The following is a 21,936-nucleotide window of genomic DNA, read 5'->3' as shown; positions in this document are numbered from 1 at the left end:
TGCAGAGCTCACCAAAAAAAGATATTCTGTTTTTAATTGGATCTTAGGTTATCCGTTGACTGTGATCTAGCCTGACAGTTTATATAGTTATTTCATGGATATTCTTTTGTAAATCTAGTCATTTAAATTCTTTAGTGTTCATTAGTCCTAGTTCCTGATTTCTGAGGTGAGCCTGTTTTACTTAATGATTTGTTTTATTCAATTAAGCATTATATGCACCCAAGATGAGCCTGGAAGAGCTGATACTGCAAGTTGCGTTTGATTTCAGGCAGATGGCTGTATCAGTGGTGATAGAGCTATTCTGTAACTTATCCACTCTAGGTCTAGAGAGAATTTTCCTTTCAAATTGACAGTTAAAAAATATAGAAGTCTATTTATTTTCTGCTACTATTATGGACAGAAGTGGAAGTGAGAGTTTTGGAGCTTTGACTTTTGCCCATTAGGCACTATTCAGTCTATGAATTGTGCACTGAGCTGGCTGAGATTTTATGGGGCATGGACAGGACACTTAGATCTCTCTTAACTCTTTAAAATCATCTTACTTATAGGACCAGAGAGATAGTAGCATGGTGAAGGTGCTTGCCTGCATGCAGCTGAACCAGGTTCAAATCCCAGCATCCCATATGGTCCCTGAGCACGGCCTGGAGTAAGCTCTGAGCACAATAGGGTATGACCCCAAAACAAAACAAAACAACAACAACAACAAAGAAAAGACAAAAAAAGAAATTACTAAGTAGTTACAATAGTTCAAATGCCTAAAGTTTCTATTATTATATTAGAATTCAGGCAACTCACTGATAGAATTAAATCAAACAAGCCTTTATAATATCTGCTTAGTAAAAGTCATACTTTGCTTATTAATAGTAAAGATATCTTGTTAAGCTTTTACTTTTCTTTAAGGTAAATGGAAGGGACTACTTTGAAATGATTATTAGCATTTACATTAGATCCTTGTTTGTCCTAACATATTATAAAGCAATGCCAGATCAATTTTATATGTGAACTCCAGATTGCTTACATGTAAGCGGTACATAATTCAAATTTCACTTATAAGTTACCATTTCCTCTTCCCTTTCAAATTCTTTTTAACAACAAAAGCCCCATCATAATTTGGAAACAGCTGGCCCTGACATTGTACATTAGTCTTGTAAGTCGTCTCTGATTTACTTTACCTGGTCGATCGAAGTTAATGCATTTTCCTTTTCATTCATTTCCCTTTTACTTGCAGAAACTAAGCTGTTATTGAAGAATTTACTAGTGAAGTGTGTTTGGCTCACAGTAGCTTCAAATTTTTTTAATTTTGTTTCAATCCAGAAAGAGTCCCAGACACTCCAGAAAATGAGCTGAAATCCAGATGGGAAAACATATTGGGCCATGATTATGAAGTAATGGTATGTTAGAATCTTCTAATCACAAACATTCATGTCTCATTTCATGTCGGGCTCCAAACCTACCAGTTGACAGAAAGGAGGGGGAAAGAACAATCATCTTGCTTTTCTGTTTGCCTCCTGCCTTCCTTCCCCATTGTACCAATCCATCATGAGCCCTCCCTCCCCCAGCCCCGCCCCTCCCCCCCTCATTTTAAACTGTAAGAATAATTAAGGTCGTCACTGAGCTTCTGTTTCTAAAACCCAAGTTTCAGGGTGTGTTGCAACCCTTAGAGTTGACAACGCACAGAAAAAATGTTGGGAGAGCCAGAGAGCTGGCCTTTAAATTTATTACCTGTATCAGCTGCTTAAAATTGCTGGCATTTTTATGATTGTTTTTATGATCTGTTTGTTTTATTGTGCACTGAAAAGGCTATGGATATTAGTCCTATGTTTCACAAAAAAACTTACAGTTTTATGAGAAAAATGAAAGAATGATTATCAAATGTATTTGGGGGAACAGGAAGTAATTTAAGTTAGGCATAAGTTTATAGTATCCGTGGTCCATTAGACTTCCTTTTACCTGGTATTAGATTCATTGGGGGTAAGGGATTGATTACCTCTCCCCAGGTGAGTCTACATGAAAGCAGAAAACTGTGCCTCCACCACAGTCCGTAAATGGCGTTAGGAATAAAATATTCTATGGGATTTCTACTGTCATTCACGTTTTCGTCCAGATGGCTGTCATTAGTACTTGTTGACTGTGGAGAATCTTTTTTTTTTTTCCCCTTCTTGGTTCAGAATATAGAGTCACTATCTATTCCCAGAAATTTTTTTCAGTGTTGTTTAAATAGAGTGAGAGCAGTCTACATTTTTCTCTCCTGGCTAATGTATTTGCATGGCAGGCTTCTGGAACCCTTGCTGCCTGATCTCAATGCTGCTGTGTCACTGGGCTTAACCTTACCTACCACCTGGCCTTTTCTTCTTGCCCATGGTGGTTTGGGGTTCAGAGTAATTTACTAGAGCAGAGCAGTATGTATCCATAGCAAGTTTTGCTATGGGCTCCATGGGCTCCTCTCCCCCAAATAATATCCTTCTTTTTTTGCTTTTTGGGTCACACCTGGCGATGCTCAGGGGTTACTCCTGGCTTTGCACTCAGGAATTATTCCTGGCGGTGCACGGGGGACCATATGGGATGCTGGGAACCGAACCTGGGTCTGCTGCATGCAAGGCAAATGCCTTGCTGTGCTATCGCTCTGGCCCCATAATATCCTTCTTATCACTACAACTTGCAAAGGCCCTGGGGCAGTGGGTGGGAGGTGGAAGGATAGAGAGGATTAGCACAAGGAGACAGAATATGAGGTGAGAAGCTATAAGGTGCCAATTCACTCATTATAGGTTGCAACTCCTTATTTTGCTGCGGAGGAGCAGGAAGGAGAAAGCAGGCAGAATGAGTGAAAGCAGGCTCGCTTTCACTGCCCCTTATTTCATTTCCCTCCAGCTTCCAAGTCTGAAAGCTTTGGATGGTGGTTTAACGAGTCCCCCCTCCACCTATTTGATGAACAGCTTACAGATGCAAATCATCAGTGAAGTATGTGCTTGGAGGAATTCACTTCAGGAAACGACCTCCTTTGAAACTGAGAACAATAGTTTCAGGCCAGGAGGAGAAGCTGTAAGGACTCACTCCCTGAGCTTCCTCCTCAGCCAGGCATTGGTGCCCTTGCCAGCTTTTCCCCCTAGGAAAAGGGTTTAAGCTCCTGCGCAAAGTCACATCTTCAGGTTTTCCGAGCTTGTCTGACTTCACTGCAAACTTTGCTTTAAGGTCTAAATTTAAAAGTGAAAACGAGCACACTTTCGGGTTTCATCAAAAGTATAAAAATTTTATGGTTTCACTGTCATGGAAGATTACATTAAAATTTTAGGCATCATGGTTTTTTAAAAATAGGATATGTATTTGCCCATCCCCTTCTGGCTCAAGTTTTGAATAATTTAGGGAAAAAAAGATTGCTGGGGAGGACAATAACAACAACAAGAAAGCAAACACTCCCTCTCCATTTTAGATTGCGTGTGAAAACTTAGAAATACAAAAAAGGAGAGTAGGATACAGGCCAGATGGTGTTATAAACATATAGGTTTTACATATTTTTTTTTCAAATAACTTAGAAAAAGTAGTTATATTCTGACAAATTTTTCGTGTAATTTGGGAATTTTTTTTTTCTTGTAAATTTAGGTTGCAACATTGGACACACAAGTTGCTGATGATGCTGAATTACAAAGATATTCCAAGGTAAGCATTATTTTTTAAAACGTTACCTGGTTATTTGAAAAAAAAAAGAAATTGCCCTCAAGTTTTGTCAAAGAACCAAATTGATATTGTCACGTTAGGTTTCTGGACTATATTTCTGGACCTTTCTGGAAACTGTCTTTCTGGCAGTTTATCCAATAGGTGAACAGTAAGTGATGGTCGCCCATTATAGAGAAGAACATGACATGGGAGTTTCCTATGCCACCCCAGAAGACCAGAGTTGATTGCTGTGCCCACTTTTTTATTTTATTTTATTTTATTTTATTTTGTCTTTGGGTCAAACCTTCCAATGACATCATCACATATGAGAAAAAAATTTCTTTTTATTTTTCAGGTTTTTTTTTTTTTTTTTTTTGCTTTTTAGGTCACACCTGGCGATGCACAGGGGTCACTCCTGGCTCTGCACTCAGGAATTATCCCTGGCGGTGCTCAGGGGACCATATGGGATGCTGGGAATCAAACCTGGGTCAGCCGTGTGCAAGGCAAACGCCTTACCCGCTTTTTATTTTTTAACAGACTGATTTCTTCATTCGAACATCCACAGATTATGTCCTCATTTTGATAAACTACTTCCTAAAATAGTCACTTTAAAGTTTAGTTCTTAACTCAGTAGCTCTTCATCCTCCAATTCCTACGTGAAGGAGCCCAGCCTTTTCAAACCCATTTCACAGAGGAGGATACTAAAGCCTGAGAAAAATGATTGACTTGCCTCAAATTATCCACCTAGGGAGGAGTGGAGGCCGGTTGCAACATTTATTCATTCAGTCCTGAAATAATTACTGAACTTCTGCTCAGGCGAATCAGCTGCCAGCTCAGCTGAAGAGGTCCCAGCTTTGGGTCAGGCATGAACGTGAACAAAAACATGGTCCTGTAAGAAAGTTGTAAAAATGACGGGAAGGGATAGAGAGGGAACGCATTCCTGGAGATGAGGAATCAAGGAGAGACCAGAGATGGAGAGGGGGCAGGGTGGGGGGTGCAGGGGTGGAGGGTACGGGGTGGGAATAGAGCACCAGTTAGCCGGAGCAAGATTTTCTGGGCTCAGGCTTGAAGCCAGTGACCACGAGGAGCTGGGCATGAGACGAGCATCGGGTATGACAGCCCAGAGGTGGGATGTGGCTGGTGTGGGGGTGAGTGGCAGATGTGACAAGTGTTTCCGTGAGGCTGGTGGAGAGATCTTGAGGCTATAGGGCCTTCAGTTCCTCCGTGGCGAACCCTTTATTTTGGTACTAAGTGGCACTGTAAAAGCAGCAGGTGGGCCAGTAGCATGATGGGAGGTTAAGACCTTGTAGGTTTGCCCCTTTTTTTGAAGGAGGGGAAGGTGATTTGAGCCATACTTAGTGGTGCTCATGGATCACTCCTAGCAGGGACCCTATGCGGTGCCGGGGATCAAATCTGGGACAAGTGCCTCCCCCCAACGGTGCTGTCTCTCTGGTCCCTCCTTTAGCTTTCAGATTAGGGAACCATGCTTCCTGGTTCTGCTGGTGTGCTCAAGGCTGCTATCTTTAGTTATTTAGGTGGTTTTTTTTAAGTCCTAAGCAGTGCTTAGGACTTACTGCTGGGTCTGTGCTCAGGGATCACTCCTGTTGGGGCTTGGGGGATTTTATGGGATGCTGGGGATTAAACCTGGGCCAGCTAAATGCAAGGCAAATGTCCTACCGACTGTCCTATTGTTCCAGATCCCTGTTTATTTTTTATTTGGGCCACACCTGGCCGTGCTCAGAGCTTACTCCTGGCTCTGTGCTCAGGGATCACATTTGGCAGGCTCAGAGGACCTCACAGGGTACCAGGGATGGAGCCCAAGTTGACTCTGTGCAAGGCAAGTGCCCTGCCCCCAGTCCCACCCCTGATCTCTTGGTCTCATTTGTCTCCATAATTTCAGTACTGACGGTAGTAAATCACACAATTGTCACACTTGCCTTGTTGCATTGTCTGGTATCCCTTACTTGTCAGGTAAGGATCTTAGAAAATCCCGCTGCTCATTAACTTTGGCAGTTTGCTGTAGGACCCCTTACAGAGCTCATTGAATGAGCATCCACAAGCATAGCGTGTGATGCGCATGAAAGAGTCAGTCATCATGGGCTGTACCGGCTCCCGTCATGGAAGCCCTTTCTGCTTTCTCTCTGAGAACTCAGAAGACTGAAGGGGTAGACGGCTGAAAAAGACAAATGAAACATTGATTTATTTCATTTTCCAATGCAGCAGGGACTGCAGACAAACCACTCTTGCTTCTGTGGATGGGTCTGCATTAATGTAGCCTCTGGTCCCGGCCACCTTACTCAAGTCAGAACTGATATTAGGTAGGATCCTTCAGGTCAAAGGATTCCATCCAGCACCCTTTCTGGTTTATTTCTTCAGTGTGGTTGAAGCTGGAGTATGTGTCTTGTTCATGGTTTCAGTTTCTGGGGTGTGAGTGGTGTGTGTTGATTTCTGGGGGTTATACCCAGGAAGGGCCAAGCCCTGTTCAGGGAGGCAAGACATTCTTTCTGCGGGTCTCTGCTCTTCCTCACCGCTCTGATTTGTTCCTAATGAGTCCAATGTCGAGGACCAACCCGTGGATAAAGCAAGATGAGCAGGGACCGGACAAGGAGATTGGAATCAGTTCCTCTGTTGACTCTTTGAGTTCTAACCCAGACAGCAAGTCTGGGGGGAAAAATTGGACCCTTTTTCCTATGTAGAAATGATTACTACATACTTTGGTTACACAGACAGACATTCCCCACTAATATTTTTTTCTTCCCCTTTGGTTTTGGGGCCACACCTGTGGTGCTCAAGACTTACTCCTAGTTCTGAGCTCATGAGTCACTGCTGGCAGGGTTCGGGGAGGGGATAAGGGGTGTCAGCGATCAAACGCAGGTTGGCCATGTGCAAGGCAAACACCCTACCCACTGTACTGTCTCTCCAGCCCATTTCCCAGTGAGCTTTTTCACTTACCTCCTACGTGCCGTTTGCTATGGAATGCCAGCTCGTAGCTCAAGTCTTTGCCCGCAGTATCTACTCAAAAGTCACCGTCAGTGTTGTGCCAGCGAGTGTCTGGTTCTCAGCGCTACTTTGGTGGTGTGTGGGTGAATGTATAGCTCTCAATACCCCAAACTGAACAAGGGAAAATTTACAGAGACCTGTGGGGCCCAACCTTCCCACCTGACAGGTTCCACATTGCCCAGATGACTTCACTGAACAGCTCTGTGGGGAGTGGTTCAAGGCGGCATTTCATGGCTCAGATCCCCCTGAGTTACACGGAATTACAGTATAACTTTATACTGTAAAGTTATGGTAATCAAAACAGTGTGGTACTGGAATAAAGAGAGACTTAGATAAATGGAACCAATTTGAGAACACAGAAAGACTCACAGGTAGATGGGTAGCTAATGTTAAACAGGAGCTGCTAATGTAAAGTGGAGCAAGAATGTCTCTTCAACAAACGGTGTTGGAAAACTAGCCTGCAACATATGAAAAAAAATTTTTTTTAAGGAAAAGATGATGTAGTATTACATCCTTTCCTTTCCTTTCCTTTCCTTTCCTTTCCTTTCCTTTCCTTTTCTTTTCTTTCTTTTCCTTTTCTTTATTGTCACACCTGGCAGTGCTCCGGGGTTACTCCTGGCTGGCTCTGCACCCAGGAATTACTGGGTGGACCATTTGGGTTGCCAGTGATCAAACCCAGGTCAGCTGTGTGCAAGGCAAATGCCCTGCCCACTGTGCTATCATCCAGCCCCCACATCATTTAGTTTTCAACACCAGTCATCATCAGAGACTGATTTGTGAAGTTCCTAAGAATCTAACAACCTGCCCCTACCCATGGGCTTCAGGGCCTGGCTAGAGTCACTCCTGTGGGGTCATCTGTCATCTCTGTCTCCCTCATGTTGACTCAGAAACAAGGGCAGGAGGAGAGTTGGTGGAGGCAGGTGTGCAAACTAGGACAGAGCCATTTCTCTGAGCGTTTCTGCTATAACACAGTGCTTCTCAGCCTTTTCTCATCTGGGGCCCCTCCCCCACCTTTCTCATGGCCCCATATCCTTATTCTACAGTTGACCCTGGTCAACTGTAGAACTGTTGTACTAATCATACTAATATCTGATTTTATGTTTTAATTTTTTATAAAAAATGTTTCATTGAATATCTGTGAGATAGACCATTACAAAGTTGTTCATGATGGGTTTTAGTCATACAACAATCCAACACCCATCCCTCCACCAGTGTACATTTCCTATCTCCAATGTCCCCTGTTTCCCTCCCACCATCCCCCAACATCCCTCTACCCCCTCACCCCTCCCACTGCCTGGTTTCTGTGGCAGGTACTTTCCTCCTTTCTCTCTTTCCTTTTGTTCACTATGGTTTGAAATACAGGTACTAAACAATCATCATGTTTGTTCAGAGCATTCAGTATTTTTATCGGGAAGGTAAGGCTAGAGTAGCTTTTTTAACTGGATGGCAGGTTTGGGGTGTGGATGTGACTGCTGAGGCTTCAGGAAGTACAGGGAGGTTGGGGGAGGTAGCCCATCCCTACCCTGAGAAAGCCTGGAGATTTCAGTCACAAAACCCACATATCCGAATTCTCAACAGGTTAGTATCTCCGTGAGGCCCATCCTGAGACAGTGGAGACTGGCCGGGAGCATGGTGGCAATTTTGGATTCTGGGAGCAAGCAGCTATGGGGGGTTCTACTTGGGCAGGCGCCAGGCTGACTCAACTCCCTCTGATTTACCCTGGTCTGTTTAGCCTTGTGTGGGTCTGAGATTAACAGAGGGTTTTGATCTCTTTTGAGATTTATTTATGGATCTCTGAAGCAAGGTCAATAAATGAGCTTATATAGCTGAGCCCGAGGTGGTTTGTGGGCATGGCCCCCACATACCTAACTTTTGGCCATTTAATTTCTCGGGAAAATTGGTCCCGAGTTGTTGGTCCAGAGGCACAGTGGCAATTTGGGGGTGTCAAGAAGCCTGAAGGCACCATCAGGCTGCTGATACACTCGCTCCTGTCGGTGGCACAGCACACTGGCCCCTAGTCTTGAGCAGTGCCCCTCTCTCACACACACACGTCTACAAGATTTCTACCTGGGTCCCCCTCGAAATTTCCTGGGACCCTACCTGAGAAATGCTGCTTGAGAGAGTTCTACAGAGGAAATAGCAACCCCGTCTGTTGCTAGCTCACTGCACCGACTTTGGCGAGGAAATCGCAGAGCAATGCACAAAGTAAAACCACCTACCTGCCTATCCATGTGGAGAGCCAGAACACTGGAGCACCAGGGAGGGGGGTGTGTTCCGAAGTGCTCTGTGGTCAACAGAACATAATTACCAGAAATATGTCCAGGACCCAAGTCCCTGGTGCTTAAGTTAAGTCCTCAGGGACTTATCTGCCACTTCACATTTGCCTGCTTGTCTATAGCAGACTAAAATGAGCCCCCAGAGAGAGTCTGAACCCAGTCTATGGAGTTCTGGGGACTCAACAGAAGACTGTAAAGAGAGGTGGCAAATTCAGAGATAGGAGACCCAGAAGAGAGGAATGAAGAGGGGAAGAGTCACCGTGCAGTTAACTCCCACCCTGGGTGGGTTTTCTCCTGACCATGTATATAACTGGGGGTGGGCAGGTGGGAGGTAGGCTGGGGCTTTTAAATACATGGGCTATTGATGCAGGGAATACAGATCACAATTAGTATCATTGACCATCATTGGATTTATACAGCCACAAGGTCAAATCATCAGCTTCATCTTTGAGAGTTAAGAGATGAATTCCAACCGCACTAAAGACTCATTACCAGTTCCCGTTGACATTGGCCAACGTGTCTGCACCTTGGACTCATTTCGTACTTACGCCTTCCATATGACAGCATCACATCTAGAACAAAATAGCAGTGGCCTCCATTTTTGCCACCCCAGGCTCACTTAATGTTGGTTAGATGGAAAAGGCCATAGGCGTGAGACAGCGTTTCATGGGTTAGTTCACTAACATTTGAGGGATCCGTGTTCAGAGCCTGGTGTCCCTCTCAGGCCTGGGCTTGTAAGAGAGAACAGATACAGACTGAATTTAAGCAGCATGTGCAGTGGAGAAAGTAGGAAGCATCAGCCCAGTGTGTTATCAGACACCACATGCAGGTACCATGAACTGCAGTGCCAGGAAGGGCTTTCTGGAAGTTTCCCTGCCTTCGTATTGACGTGAAGTAGATGAGATCAAGAAGAGGAGCTTGGGGGCACTAGGGGATGGCAAGCCTGGCCGAGAAAGGAAGTGGAAGGCAGGGCCAGTTTGGAGCGCTGGTTGCTTAGCACTGGAAATGGGGCTTTGTGCGCCTGTCTCTCCGTTTCCAGGGACTCTGAAAGAAAAACAAGCATGAGGAGAAGAATACAAATGACTTCACGGTTAACCTGACACTCACGGTTCTTGATTGTCCTCCTTTGGCATTTGGGGATCCTAGTCAACAGGGGTGGGGAGAGCGGGGGGCAGTTCCACGTCCAGAGAGTCTGTCTGTGCGGGAGGAGAAGCACCCGGACGTCCTCTTCCTGTGTTTGACTTCCTGGCTCTGTGTTTCGCTGCAGCTGCTGCCCATTCACACGCTGAGGCTTGGCATGGAAGTGGATTCCTTTAACGGGCACCATTACATTTCCTCGATTGTCCCAGGCGGTCCTCTGGATATGCTGGGCCTCCTCCAGCCAGAAGATGAGCTCCTTGAGGTAAAATCTGATGATGAGAAAGACCCAGGGGTTGGGCCAGAGAGAGAATGCAATGGGCTATCACGAGAGTCACTCCTGGTGATGCTTGGGTTACCATGTGGCGCCAGGGATGAAACCTCAACCTCCCGTGTGCAAAGCGCATGCTCCAGAAAGCCACTGAATTGTGTTACCACTTTTTGGCCTTGGCAGCTGCACATCCTTTGAGTGACAGTGCTCACCAGGGTGGCACCTCTTTTATGGTGCTTGCAAACAGATGGCTGTGGTGCAGCCGGAAATTGCCTGTGGCTCAGAGGATCACAGGCTGCTGGGTTGCAAGGATCAAACAGCAGAACCACCCGTGTCTCGCTCAGTACATAAGGGACACCGGAGCTTTGAACTTAGAATCACATGCTTGCAAGGAAGGCCCTCAACCCCCTGCACTACAACTCCAGCCCCTAAATAGAATTCTTGAAAGTTGCCAAGAAAGTCAATCTTAAATCTTCTCATTACACAAACACACAATTGATAAGTAGGAGGGGTGATGAGTCCTAGCTAAGCTTACTATGTAATCATTTTTGTCTCTCTCTCTCTCTCTAGCAAAATATCTCATTGTACATTTAAATGTACACAGTGTTTCATGTCAATTGTATCTCAATAAAATCGGGGAGGGGGTGACATTGAAAAAGGCGAAACTGAAACACTCATATCCTATTTTAGTTTAATTAGTTTGGTTGCATTTTATCTGGTAAGTTTTTGTTCTCTGGTTATTGTTTAGGGGCCAAACCCAGTGGTCCTTTGGGCTAACTTCTGGCTCTGTGCTCAGGAATCACTCCTGGCAGGGTTAAGGGGACTTTATGCTGGGGATCCAACCAGGGCCAGCTAGTGCAAGGACAGTGCCTTCCCCACTATCCTCTCTCTTGCCTTGGGAAAATTTTTTAGATTACATTTTTAAGTATGTAATCTCTGATCCTTGTTTGCAACACAGAATCACATTTCTTCCCATTTTGCTGATGCTGTTCAGTGAGCATGAGAGCTGGATGACCTTGGACTTCAGTGTTATGGACCTGGTTTTCCTAATATCTCCTTAGGACTCACTCCCCTTCTCATGCAGCCTCCAGGGGGCTCACTCACATGCCCAGCCTCTCTCAGACCCAGCAATTCTCGAGCACTTCTTTAAGAAGATTTTTGGAGAGCTGATTGGCTTGGGATGTGTTCTAACCAGCCCCACAGAGCAAAGCACAGAGAAACATCACCTTTACAGATAAGAAGACAATGCTCTCACTCCTCTAAACTTTAAACGCTGATAGAACCGAACACCAGAGTTCTATCAGTCTTTACTATTGTCTAATACATTCTTAATATTGTCTAGCTTCCATGTGATTGACTTTGCAATGCCTTTACAAGCTCTTAAAAAGAGACATAAACAAGAGTCAAGTTTAAAGACATCTAAAGTGGCCCCACCTACCCCAACAGTTAGTATTTGCAAGGAGTCCTCAGGATGAATTGGATAGAATAACTGTTTGCCTTAGTCAGGATGAGAATCCTGTGTGCTTGGATTATAGAGGTTCCTTCTACAATGTTCATTTGGCCAGAGTGGGATGAAAAGGACCCCTGTTGGGTGTATCTGCATATGTTTTAGGAGCAACTGGCAACCTGGAGGATTATGTTGAGAAGTCCAAGTTGAATTTTCAGATGAGCAGAAAACACACTGTGACTAAGATAAGATCAAATTTTACCACAAACGTGCATGGGAGTTGAGGGTATGAGAGCTGCTTGGAGATGTTCTGACTTATGGGTGGTTTGAGAAATGCTGTTGACATGATCACTGCAGATGAGTGCCTGAGATATGGCTCCAGCACTCCTAGGTGGTTTCTAGTGTGTGTGTGTGTGTGTGTGTGTGTGTGTGTGTGTGTGTGTGTGTGTGTGTGTGTGTGGTGTGTGTTAAATCATGGATTTCACCTCTGGTGAGTGGAACATGGGGCATTACTCTGTGGATATCATATATGATCATTGGTAGACCAGAGACAACTTGTTTCTATAATATGCAGTTGTAAGATAATTGAGAAATGAAATATATTTATTTGGGAGACGGGGAAAATATGAATAGAATCCAGTTAAGTTCACTTTTATTGCCATAGATCCACGATAAAATTTGCCATGTTAACCATTTTTAGTGTACATGCAGGGACATTGAGTGTGATTCAGAGTCAGTACTAGGGTGTGGTAGATAATTAAGGGTGTTGATGCCTCTGGGTAGAGCCCATGTACGCGGTTCCAGCTATAGCTGTGTTCCCTGTGCCTTAGCTACATTTAAAATCTAAGTCCCCACCACCTGGTATTAGAATGTGGCATAAAAATGTTGGGGAAAGGTGGCATAAAAATGTTGGATTCTAACTTACTGGTTTCTGGCAAAAGCAGTGGCATAGGGAATAAAGCCCATGGCTGAAACTCAGAGGAGCTGGTTTTGGTTCTGAATTGTACTTGCTCAGCCCTGGTCCCTTGGCACATCCCGTAACTGTTTGAGAATAACTTTCTTCCTCAATTCATGCGTTTCTAGGGTGTGATGGCATAGCATCGTTGTAAACTATCATGCATTATGTTACTGGCATATGTTTGTACCGAGGCAAAGGCATAATCACTCTTTATGGAATGGGAGAACGAGAATTTGATGATGTAATGCTATGGACCAGTACTTGCATGGTATTATGTCATCTGTAAATGTGTGTGTGTGTGTGTGTGTGTGCATTTTCTGGTCACAAAGTCTGAATAACTGAGACTTGATAGCACTTAAGAGGATCTCAAGTTGAACGGCCTGGGGAAATATTGTGGACTGTAAAATAAAAATCACTGCTTCTGAGTAACCAAATATAGGAATACAAAATTCTTATAAAGTTGGGCAAATAAACTCCTCAACTCTCTCTCTCTCTCTCTCCCTCTCTCTCTCTCTCTCTCTCTCTCTCTCTGTGTGTGTGTGTGTGTGTGTGTGTGTGTGTGTGTGTACACTCCTTAGAGCTTAAGATCAGAAACACAAATAAGCCTTGGGGTTAGAACAGTGTGCCAAGTCTCAGCCCCGAGCAGCTATTTCCAGAGCCATAAATCCCCTTAGCTAGGAGTGGGTAATGGGAAATGTGACCAATCCCTTCTGCAACAGAGAGCAGTGAGGAGGACTACCAGGCACTGCTATAATAATTGGAGACAATTCACATGAATAAGTAATGAGCTAAATAAATATTTAAATGTACTCCAAGATAAAAACCTGAGCCGTGATTTTCTAATTCGTTGAAGTAATGTGAAATGCACCCTAATACCGGGGGTGGACTACAACTCCCTCTTGGCTTCTCTCTGCGTGATTTATTCTCGGTGTCAGTTACTACCCACTGGGCGAGTTTGAGCACTTTCTGGGCTTCTGACCATGTGGATCCGGCATGCCCACGGGAGGCCCCTCCTGCTCGTGTTGGCATGCAGGTGGACTGGCGGTTCTTCCCAGGAGAGCCTTCACCCGCTGCAGAGCGGGCTGGCTGCTGCACCCCATTCATCAGGGTGAGCAATCTTGGGAGGCGTTCTGGACTATCCCCGGGGGGGTCACCCCCCCCCCCCCGCCCCCAGCACAGCTTGGAAGTCCTTCCCAGGTACTCATGTTCGTGCACTGAGTGCTTCTCCAAGCGGGCATGAGGAGACAGATGTGAAAGAAAATCGTGACCCACATGCTCACTGCTGATCACTGAGACGCTCTAAGTTGAGCTGTTTGTAACAGCCTTAAAATTAGCCCTAATAGCCAGAGTGATGGAAACAAGGTTTAGCAGTCCAGCAATATTTCCTGCGTTTCTAAGGAGCCGCAGGCGGAAGGAAGTGAGAGATGACAGCCTTGAAGCCCAGCAAGGAGAAATACACGGGGTTGAAAAATGAGGCTGCTCACTTATCGGGAAATAGATGGACTCCATGCACTTTATTTACTTTTTGCATTTTTTTCAGTGCCAGAGATTGAACTCAGGGCCACCCACATGCCAGGCAAGCATGATACCGCCCAACTCTAGCCCTTACTCTGCCACTCCCATCCACACAAAAATTTTATGCTGTATTCACTCCCATTCAGGAAAGGTTTAATCTTAGTATTTTTTACAGGGGCCACCCCAGCAGTGCTAGAGGTGGGGGGCTGGGAGGCCCCTCCTGCCGATGCTCTACCCAGCAGTGCAGATCTGACGGGTGGGTGTCATCTGGTGGTGCTGGCGGGATGAGAGAAGCATGTGACACTCCATGGCATGCACACGCTTAGACACACATGTGCTCTTCCTCGGAGCTGTCTCTGTGGCCCTAGCCTCTCTCTGATCATTGTAAAGGACTTCTAATGTTCTTAGTTACTAGGAACTGGGTAGAACAAAGCTTGGATCCTTGGCGGCAGGGACAGGAAGAGGCGGGCCTCAACTCATCTTCGTGTCTCCCATTCTCTGCACCTTCCAGGTCAACGGCGTCCAGCTATATGGGAAGTCGCGCCGGGAGGCCGTCTCATTCCTGAAGGCAGTGCCGCCGCCCTTCACCTTGGTTTGCTGTCGGCGGTTATTTGATGACGACGAGGTCTCCGTTGATGAACCCAGGAGCCCTGGTACCTCTGCAGCTGAGATGGAGGTACTAAGGCCATCCCTTGCAGCCCCTTTCTCCGGAGGCCCTGAGAGTACTGCAGTGGAGAGGGGACGTGGGGGAGATGTCCTCTTTTCTCTGATTATGGGAGTCCTCATAGGCCACAGTCTGTAGCTTTTCCACTTGTCACTTTTCATTTTAGGTCATAAATCTTTCCTTTCCCCCACTGCACCCCTTCAAATGTTGTGACATTAATGTGCAAGTACTTTGATTTGGGAGAAACTTTTTTTAAAAAAGTGACTGCCTGGGCTCATTTATTTTGACTCCCCATTCAAATCAGTTCATCTTAATAAGTTTTAACATGTTGTGAATGTTGACTATCTAATGCACTTCCCTTTTTCAGAGCCTTAAAAATGTGAAGATCTATGACCAATTTCTATGCGTGCCTAAAAAATTGTGCTATAAAAGTCTTTAGAAGAGAAAATAACACCTATGCTCCTGTATTCCCCCTTCCCCACCAATACACATACATACACACACACACACACACACACACACACACACACACACCCCTCTTTTTTTGTTATTGTTTTTTACATGAGCGTTGGAGGTATGGAATTGGTTTAGTACGTTCTGCCAGTGTGTGCTGTTGTTGCTGTTCTTACAGGACTTTCTCCCCTGGAAGACTCTTAGATTATTATTCCTCTTAAGGAACATTAACTTGTAATCCCAGACAGGGAGTGTTTCCTTTCACCTGTACATCTCAACAACAGAAGCCAGGTCAAGTGTGGCCCAAAGACCAAAGAAGAAGAAGAAGAAAAAAGTGAATTCTTCTCCTACCCTACTCTACCATGGAGTGATGGTGAATTTTTGGGTAGATAGTTTGATTTTCTTTTTTCCTTTTTTTTTTCCCCCTCAGAGGAACATATGATATGCCGGGGATCAAACCCGGTTGGCCACATACAATGCAAGTGCCCTATCTCCTGTGCTATCTCTCTGGCCCAGATATCTTAGTTTTCTGGTCTCATTTTTTCTCCAAAACCACAATCCTATGCGGGGATCGTGGCAGCACTGACCATTCCCTATTGGTGTGAGAAGGAAGTGAGGAGAGGATGGTGTGTGGGGGACTCCAATGCCTCGCACATGGAAGGTGCTGGAAATGTTGCTAGTGGTATTCTTTTTTTTTTTCCCTTTTTGGGGTCATACCAGCATTGCACAGGGGTTACTCCTGGCTCATGCACTCAGCAATTACTCCTGGTGGTGCTCGGGGGACCATATGGGATGCTGGGAATCGAACATGGGTCTGCCACGTAGAAGGCAAACACCCTACCCGCTGTGCTGTCACTCCAGCCCCACTAGTGGTATCTTGCTCTTCCAGCCCACCTCTCCTTCTCATTCTGCTTCTGACAGGCTGTAACTGTCCAGCACTGGCTCGTCCTCATCATAGACACTAGCGTGTGTGTGCCCATCTTCCCCTTATAAGAAAACCACCGGAGCCTGTGGGCAGAGACTGTAGATGAACACGCTTTTGTGTGTTCCAGTCTGTTGTCGTTCTCTACTGTGTGCGGTGTTTAACGCATTAGGCCATGAGGATCATTTTGTGAAAAATGTTCTTCAGTTAAAAATTTTTCTAATTTTTCAAGGATGGGGCTTAAAGGCCACACTTTTGTGCTTCTTGTTATCTTTCGTAAAATTCAGTGTGGGCCAGGGTTTACCTTGAAAGGTTGGTAAAAATGCCTTTAATCTAATCTAACAGGGTGCGTAAATCACCACCCCAGCTTGCGGCTCTGCTCCCATCTGTCATGCTTTCCCACAATAGGTAAACAACAGCTTTGAATTATGCTAAATGTCAACCTCACTTCCCATTAGTTGATTGCTTTCCATTCTGTAAATACCGGAGTTATGCAGAACTGATTGTATCAAAGTGATATATTTCAGGTGGGAGTCTAATATCTCATTTACCTGGGACACACAGAGATTTCTATAAACTTGGGTTTTGTAATTTTTTAAAAAAACTATTGGTTTCTTAAACTACCGGCTCTTTTTTCATCTGACTCTCTCCTTTTTTTTTTTTTTCTCATTTATTCCCATATCATCAAAGGTTCTTACCCCCTCTCTGGTAAGGTTGTTGAGTAAAAATTCTAGTGCTCATTAGGTATTAAAGGCCCTAGTAAAACATCAATCACATGGTTTTAGCCCTTGGAACTTTACTTCTTATTAGAAGTTATAAGTTTTTTTTTTCGAAGGGTACTATTTCCTCACATCAGGCTGATATATACAGATGTTATCGATCCAGAACGTCCCCCCTAATTTCAAGTTTGTAATTCAAGAACCAAGAAATTGTTCCCATGTTTAGATTCAGTCCAGCGTGGATTGGGTTTTGATTTTCCATATCCTGGGGGGACAGTCTGAGATCTCGACCAAGCTTAATTTTTAAAGTGTTTTTTATTAGCTCTGGTGCCTTGCTCCTCCATGTTTAGAGGAGGTTCTTCCCCCTGCCCCCCCCCTTTGATAGTAGGAAGTGGACTTTCTCATACAGCTCTTTCAAATTGTTGTTTAGAGGAACGAGGCACTTTCAGTTTATTTACTGAGATTATCTAACGTTTTCAGAAGGCTACTCTTGAAAGTCATTAGTCTGCAGCTTTATTCAAAGGGAGTTTCGTGGGAAGCTCACTCAAATATAGATGATTTATTAATGCACTGAACGTTGTCTGGCGCCTAATTGTGAGCCCAGTATTGTGTTGGGTTTGAGTGGGATGCCATGGTCAGCCCTATGGTGGCCTGGGTACTTTAGCCTAAGGAGCTGACACTTTGTTAGGGCTGCAAAGAACAGGAAGCGAGGAGACCAGAGGTCAGAGCAGTACCGCAGCAGGTAGAGCACTTGCCTTGAACTCTGCCGACTGGGTTCCATCGCCGGCATTCCACACTGTCCTCCAAGCACCGCCAGGAGCACATTCCTGAATGCAGAATCAGAAGTAACTCCTGAACTTGCTGGGGGTGGCCAAGAAAAGATAAGAGAGGCCAGAGAGATAGAACAGGGGTTAAGGCGCCTGCCTTCCATGTGACTTTCTCCCATCCCACCCGCTATCTGTGTTCAATTCCCAGTACCACATATGGTGCCCTGAGCACTGCCAGGAGGGAGAGATCTCTCAGCACAGAGACCCCTGAGCAGTGCTGAGTCTAGCCCAAAACCCCGCAATCCCCAAAAAATAATGGAAAAGAAAAAGAAAAAATTCCAGAGTTTCAAAGAGAAGCTTTGATTCTTTGGAGGGGAGGATGACACATCTTTGGGGAAGGAAGCAGCTCTGGCTATAGTATACAGCCAGGAGCTCAGCCTGCATCTCTTTCCCACCATCCTCCCTCTGACCCTGGACCTGAGCATCCTAGGGTTCCATACGGCAGTGACTGTTGCCACTGTAGGGGAGCCTGGAACAGGGGAACTTGGGGTTTGAAGTCAGAGAAAACACCCAAGAAGTATCTGGAACTACTGCAGAGTGCTGGGTAGTCATGCTGGGCTATTTCCTTCAAGAAGTAGTTCGTTATGATGTTATTGTTTCAACTCATTGCTTTGCACCTGCTTTTGAGGGGGGTTGCTTGCTTTTGCTTTTCTGGTTTTTTTTTTTTTTTTCCTAGTAAAGATTTTCTGAAAGACTTTCAGGAACCAGCATCAGGGGGGTTCTCGGTGCCCTGCCCTGCATCTCTCTGTGTTACTCTCTCTGTGTCTCTCCCTGGAATGATGAATTCAGGTATCACTACTTAAATCTGTTGCAGGCAGTGACTTTGTCTAATGTTTTCAGTTCTTCTTAAATTTTATTTTTTCTCCTTGTCTGCTTCTAATGGGATGACACAACTCATTGAAGTATCGGAGGTCAGTGTGAATGCTTTGTAAGAAGTCAGTGTGAATGCTTTGCAACAGGTCCTTGACATTGAAAAAAAATGTCCTATGCATCATTGCACATCTTGATGTGCTCCAGTATCCACAAAGATTGCATACCGGAGCCCCTGTGTCCCCATGCATGCCCCTTTGAGAAAATAAAAGAGAGAACAATTGCATGTCAAAGGAAAAGTGCCCATTTGAAAGAAAAAAAAGGATATATTCCTGTGATGTTGATTCTTCTCAGAACTGGCGAGGTGGTGTTTGAAAACAGTCGTCTTCTTTGCTTTTTTTTAGGCTGACCACAACGTAGATGTCAATCATGAAGATGAGGATGATGATGGGGAGTTAGCGCTCTGGTCTCCTGAAGTCAAAATTGTTAAACTGGTGAAAGACCAGAAAGGCCTGGGATTCAGCATTTTGGATTACCAGGTAAAAGAACTCATATAAAGTTATTTATTTATTTATTATTTATTTGTTTATTTTCACCCATTAATTCATTTGTATTAAAGTTTTGCGAAATAGTGTGCTTAAAATTTAGCTTCTTGGGGCCTGAGTGATAGGTAGTACATTGGGTAGGGCATTTGCCTTGCATGATGCTGACCCAGGTTCGATCCCCACTATCCCATACGGTTCCCTGAGCACTGCCAGGAGCGATTCCTGAGTGCAGAGCCAGGAGTAATCCCTGTGCATTGCTGGATGTGACCCAAAAAGCAAAAAAAATATAAAATAAAATAACCTTAGGGTCATGACATTATGCTGAGTCACTTAGGTTTTAAAATATTACTCTAAAATAAACTCCTTTGTGGTTTATTATCAGTAAATGTTTAATTTGTGTATGAATTTTATCTACCTGCATACCTGGAATCACAAAAAATTTCCTGGGTGAAAAGAGTTTAAGTGAAAAAAGTTTAAGAACCCTGCTTTTAAGAACCTATTAACTTAGGCAAAATTGAATGATTAAAGGTATAATGCTACTGTCCAAAGATGAGGGTGCTGTAGTTTCCATTGTTATCTTTACAATCGATAGTTCCGTTAGTGAGTAAAATGATGGATGATGTAATAACTGGACAATAAAGGAAGCAATCGTTTTATACCCATGGATGTATTTAGAGACTGGAATGTGATGAAATTTTTTATTTGAAGGGTTTTTCCTCCCAGCTTTATTGAGATATATTTCACATACCATAAAGTCTGCCCATTTAAAGCACACCATTTGGTTGTCCTCAGTATATTCAAAGTTGTGTGACTGTCACCACAGACTACTTTAGAGGATGTTCCTCACCTTAAAAAGAAACCCCGTACACGTTATTCATAATTATCACTCTCTCATCCTCCCCCTTTATCTGAAGATTTTATAGTTTTTCTTACCCATTCATTTCAGTGAGCTTATTTAAGTAGAAATGTCCTGAGTGGAATTATATAGCATGTTTACATTTAACACATATCACATGTCCTTAATATATTTATCCACACTTTAGTTATTACGAGGGTAAAGTTATAACCAGTGGGGCAGTTGAGGGGGTGTGAAAGATAAAGCTGAATGTCTGAGTATCTTTACAGTTTGCCAGTTCAAAGTATTTTTAGAGTTTTGATTATCATGGAGAATTAAAACTGTTGGCAAGACATCCCTTCACTTTTAAGATACATCTTTCAGTGCTTTAGTGCCGCCAAAACACATTGTGGTTTAATAAAGCAAAATGTACTCTATCAAAGCATGTAAAATGCCCAGTTATATAAAAATCAATTCTTTTTTTTATTAAAATATAACAAGACAATCGGGAACAGATTAAAAGAAAAAATACTTTGAGCATTATGTATGTACATTAAATTCCATATTTTGGCAGTGATTGAAGATTATAGGAATAGATTATTTCATTTTGTCTGGCATATTTTTATGCCAGATCACCTTTCCATTATTGTAACTTCTCTTTGGGATATTACTGAACTATGCTTGTTGATTTCAAATAATGCATATTTTTGGGAAATATTTTTTTCTCAAGCAATTTCAATGCTGTGGGATTCTGAGAGTTTACATATCAATATTACGGCATATAAAAGAAGTGGCAGGTGCTGTCTCATTTTTTTCCCTTCTTCAGTGAAGCCCTGTTACTTAGGCCAGGGCCAGCCATTAATATTTGCAGAACAATTGAATAATGTAGATTAGCTAAAATGAACTGAATTAAATGAAATTATGATGCGTAAATGAGGTTCTTATTTGTTTGGGGCCACGCCTGGCAGTGGTTGCCCTCGTGGTATTCTAGGATCCTGTAGTGCTGGGAATTACACTCAGGCCTGCAGGATGCAAAGCAAGTGCTTCAGCTCAGAGAACACACTCTCCCAGGCCCTCATAAGATATCTGTTGTTAATATTGTTGTTATATTTCATATTGCTATTGTTATTATAATTATTGTTCACTGTCACTGTCATCCCATTGCTCATCGATTTGTTCGAGTGGGCACCAGTAAAGTCTCCATTGTGAGACTTGTTACTGTGTTTGGCATCTGATACGCCACAGGGAGCTTGCCAGGCTCTGCCGTGTGGGCGGGATACTCTCCATAACTTGCAGGGCTCTCCAAGAGGGGCATAGGAATCGAACCCTGGTCGGCTGCATCAAGGCAAATACCCTACCGCTGTGCTATCGCTCCAGCCCGATAATTATTGTTATTATAATTATTATAAGAATTATTGGGATTTGGTTAAAAAACTACTTTTTGGGACTGCGGAAATAATTGAATAGATGGAGCGAGGCTTTGCTTATGGGAGAACCAGGTTCCGTCATTAGCACTGCTAGGGGGAAATCTTATTACCCAGCCAAGAGTAATCCCTGGGCATTGCTGAGGGTAGACCAAAAAAACAAACAAGCAGTAGTACTTTTTAGATGTGGTATTAGAAATTCATGTACATTTCCATTGCCATTGACATGGGTTGCATTCTTATATAGTCAGTATTTGTATTGTGTTTTTCATTCCCTCATAAATGACATGCTCTACACATTTTGTATTTTGAATGTGCACATTAGGAAAGCGGAGATGTGCTGTAGAAAGGTTTTTGCCACGCCCAGCTGGCTCGGGGCCTGCTCCTGGCTCTGTCCTCAGGGATGTCTCCTGGTGGCCTTTCAACACTCTGTGGTGCTGGGGTCAGACCTGCTCGGCAGCATGCCGGGCAAGCACCTTACC

The 21,936-nt window shown here is 44.1% G+C and overlaps 1 protein-coding gene across 3 annotated transcripts in view; it reads left to right on the top strand.

Moving 5' to 3' along the window:
* PATJ (PATJ crumbs cell polarity complex component) overlaps positions 1 to 21,936 on the top strand; it is a 370,230-nt gene that overhangs the window by 58,307 nt on the left and 289,987 nt on the right. For all 3 annotated transcript variants that reach the window (XM_055139113.1, XM_055139112.1, XM_055139111.1), the window contains exons 13-17: positions 1,315 to 1,391; positions 3,598 to 3,654; positions 10,195 to 10,329; positions 14,767 to 14,931; positions 19,055 to 19,189. In XM_055139113.1, coding sequence (XP_054995088.1) covers positions 1,315 to 1,391; positions 3,598 to 3,654; positions 10,195 to 10,329; positions 14,767 to 14,931; positions 19,055 to 19,189 — 569 coding nt within the window. The remainder of the gene's footprint in view (positions 1 to 1,314; positions 1,392 to 3,597; positions 3,655 to 10,194; positions 10,330 to 14,766; positions 14,932 to 19,054; positions 19,190 to 21,936) is intronic.

The sequence above is a fragment of the Sorex araneus genome, chromosome 5 (genome assembly GCF_027595985.1).
Source record: "Sorex araneus isolate mSorAra2 chromosome 5, mSorAra2.pri, whole genome shotgun sequence".
Lineage (NCBI taxonomy): Eukaryota > Metazoa > Chordata > Mammalia > Eulipotyphla > Soricidae > Sorex > Sorex araneus.
Note: the sequence above shows the minus strand (reverse complement) of the source record. Positions and strands in the feature narration are given on the sequence as shown.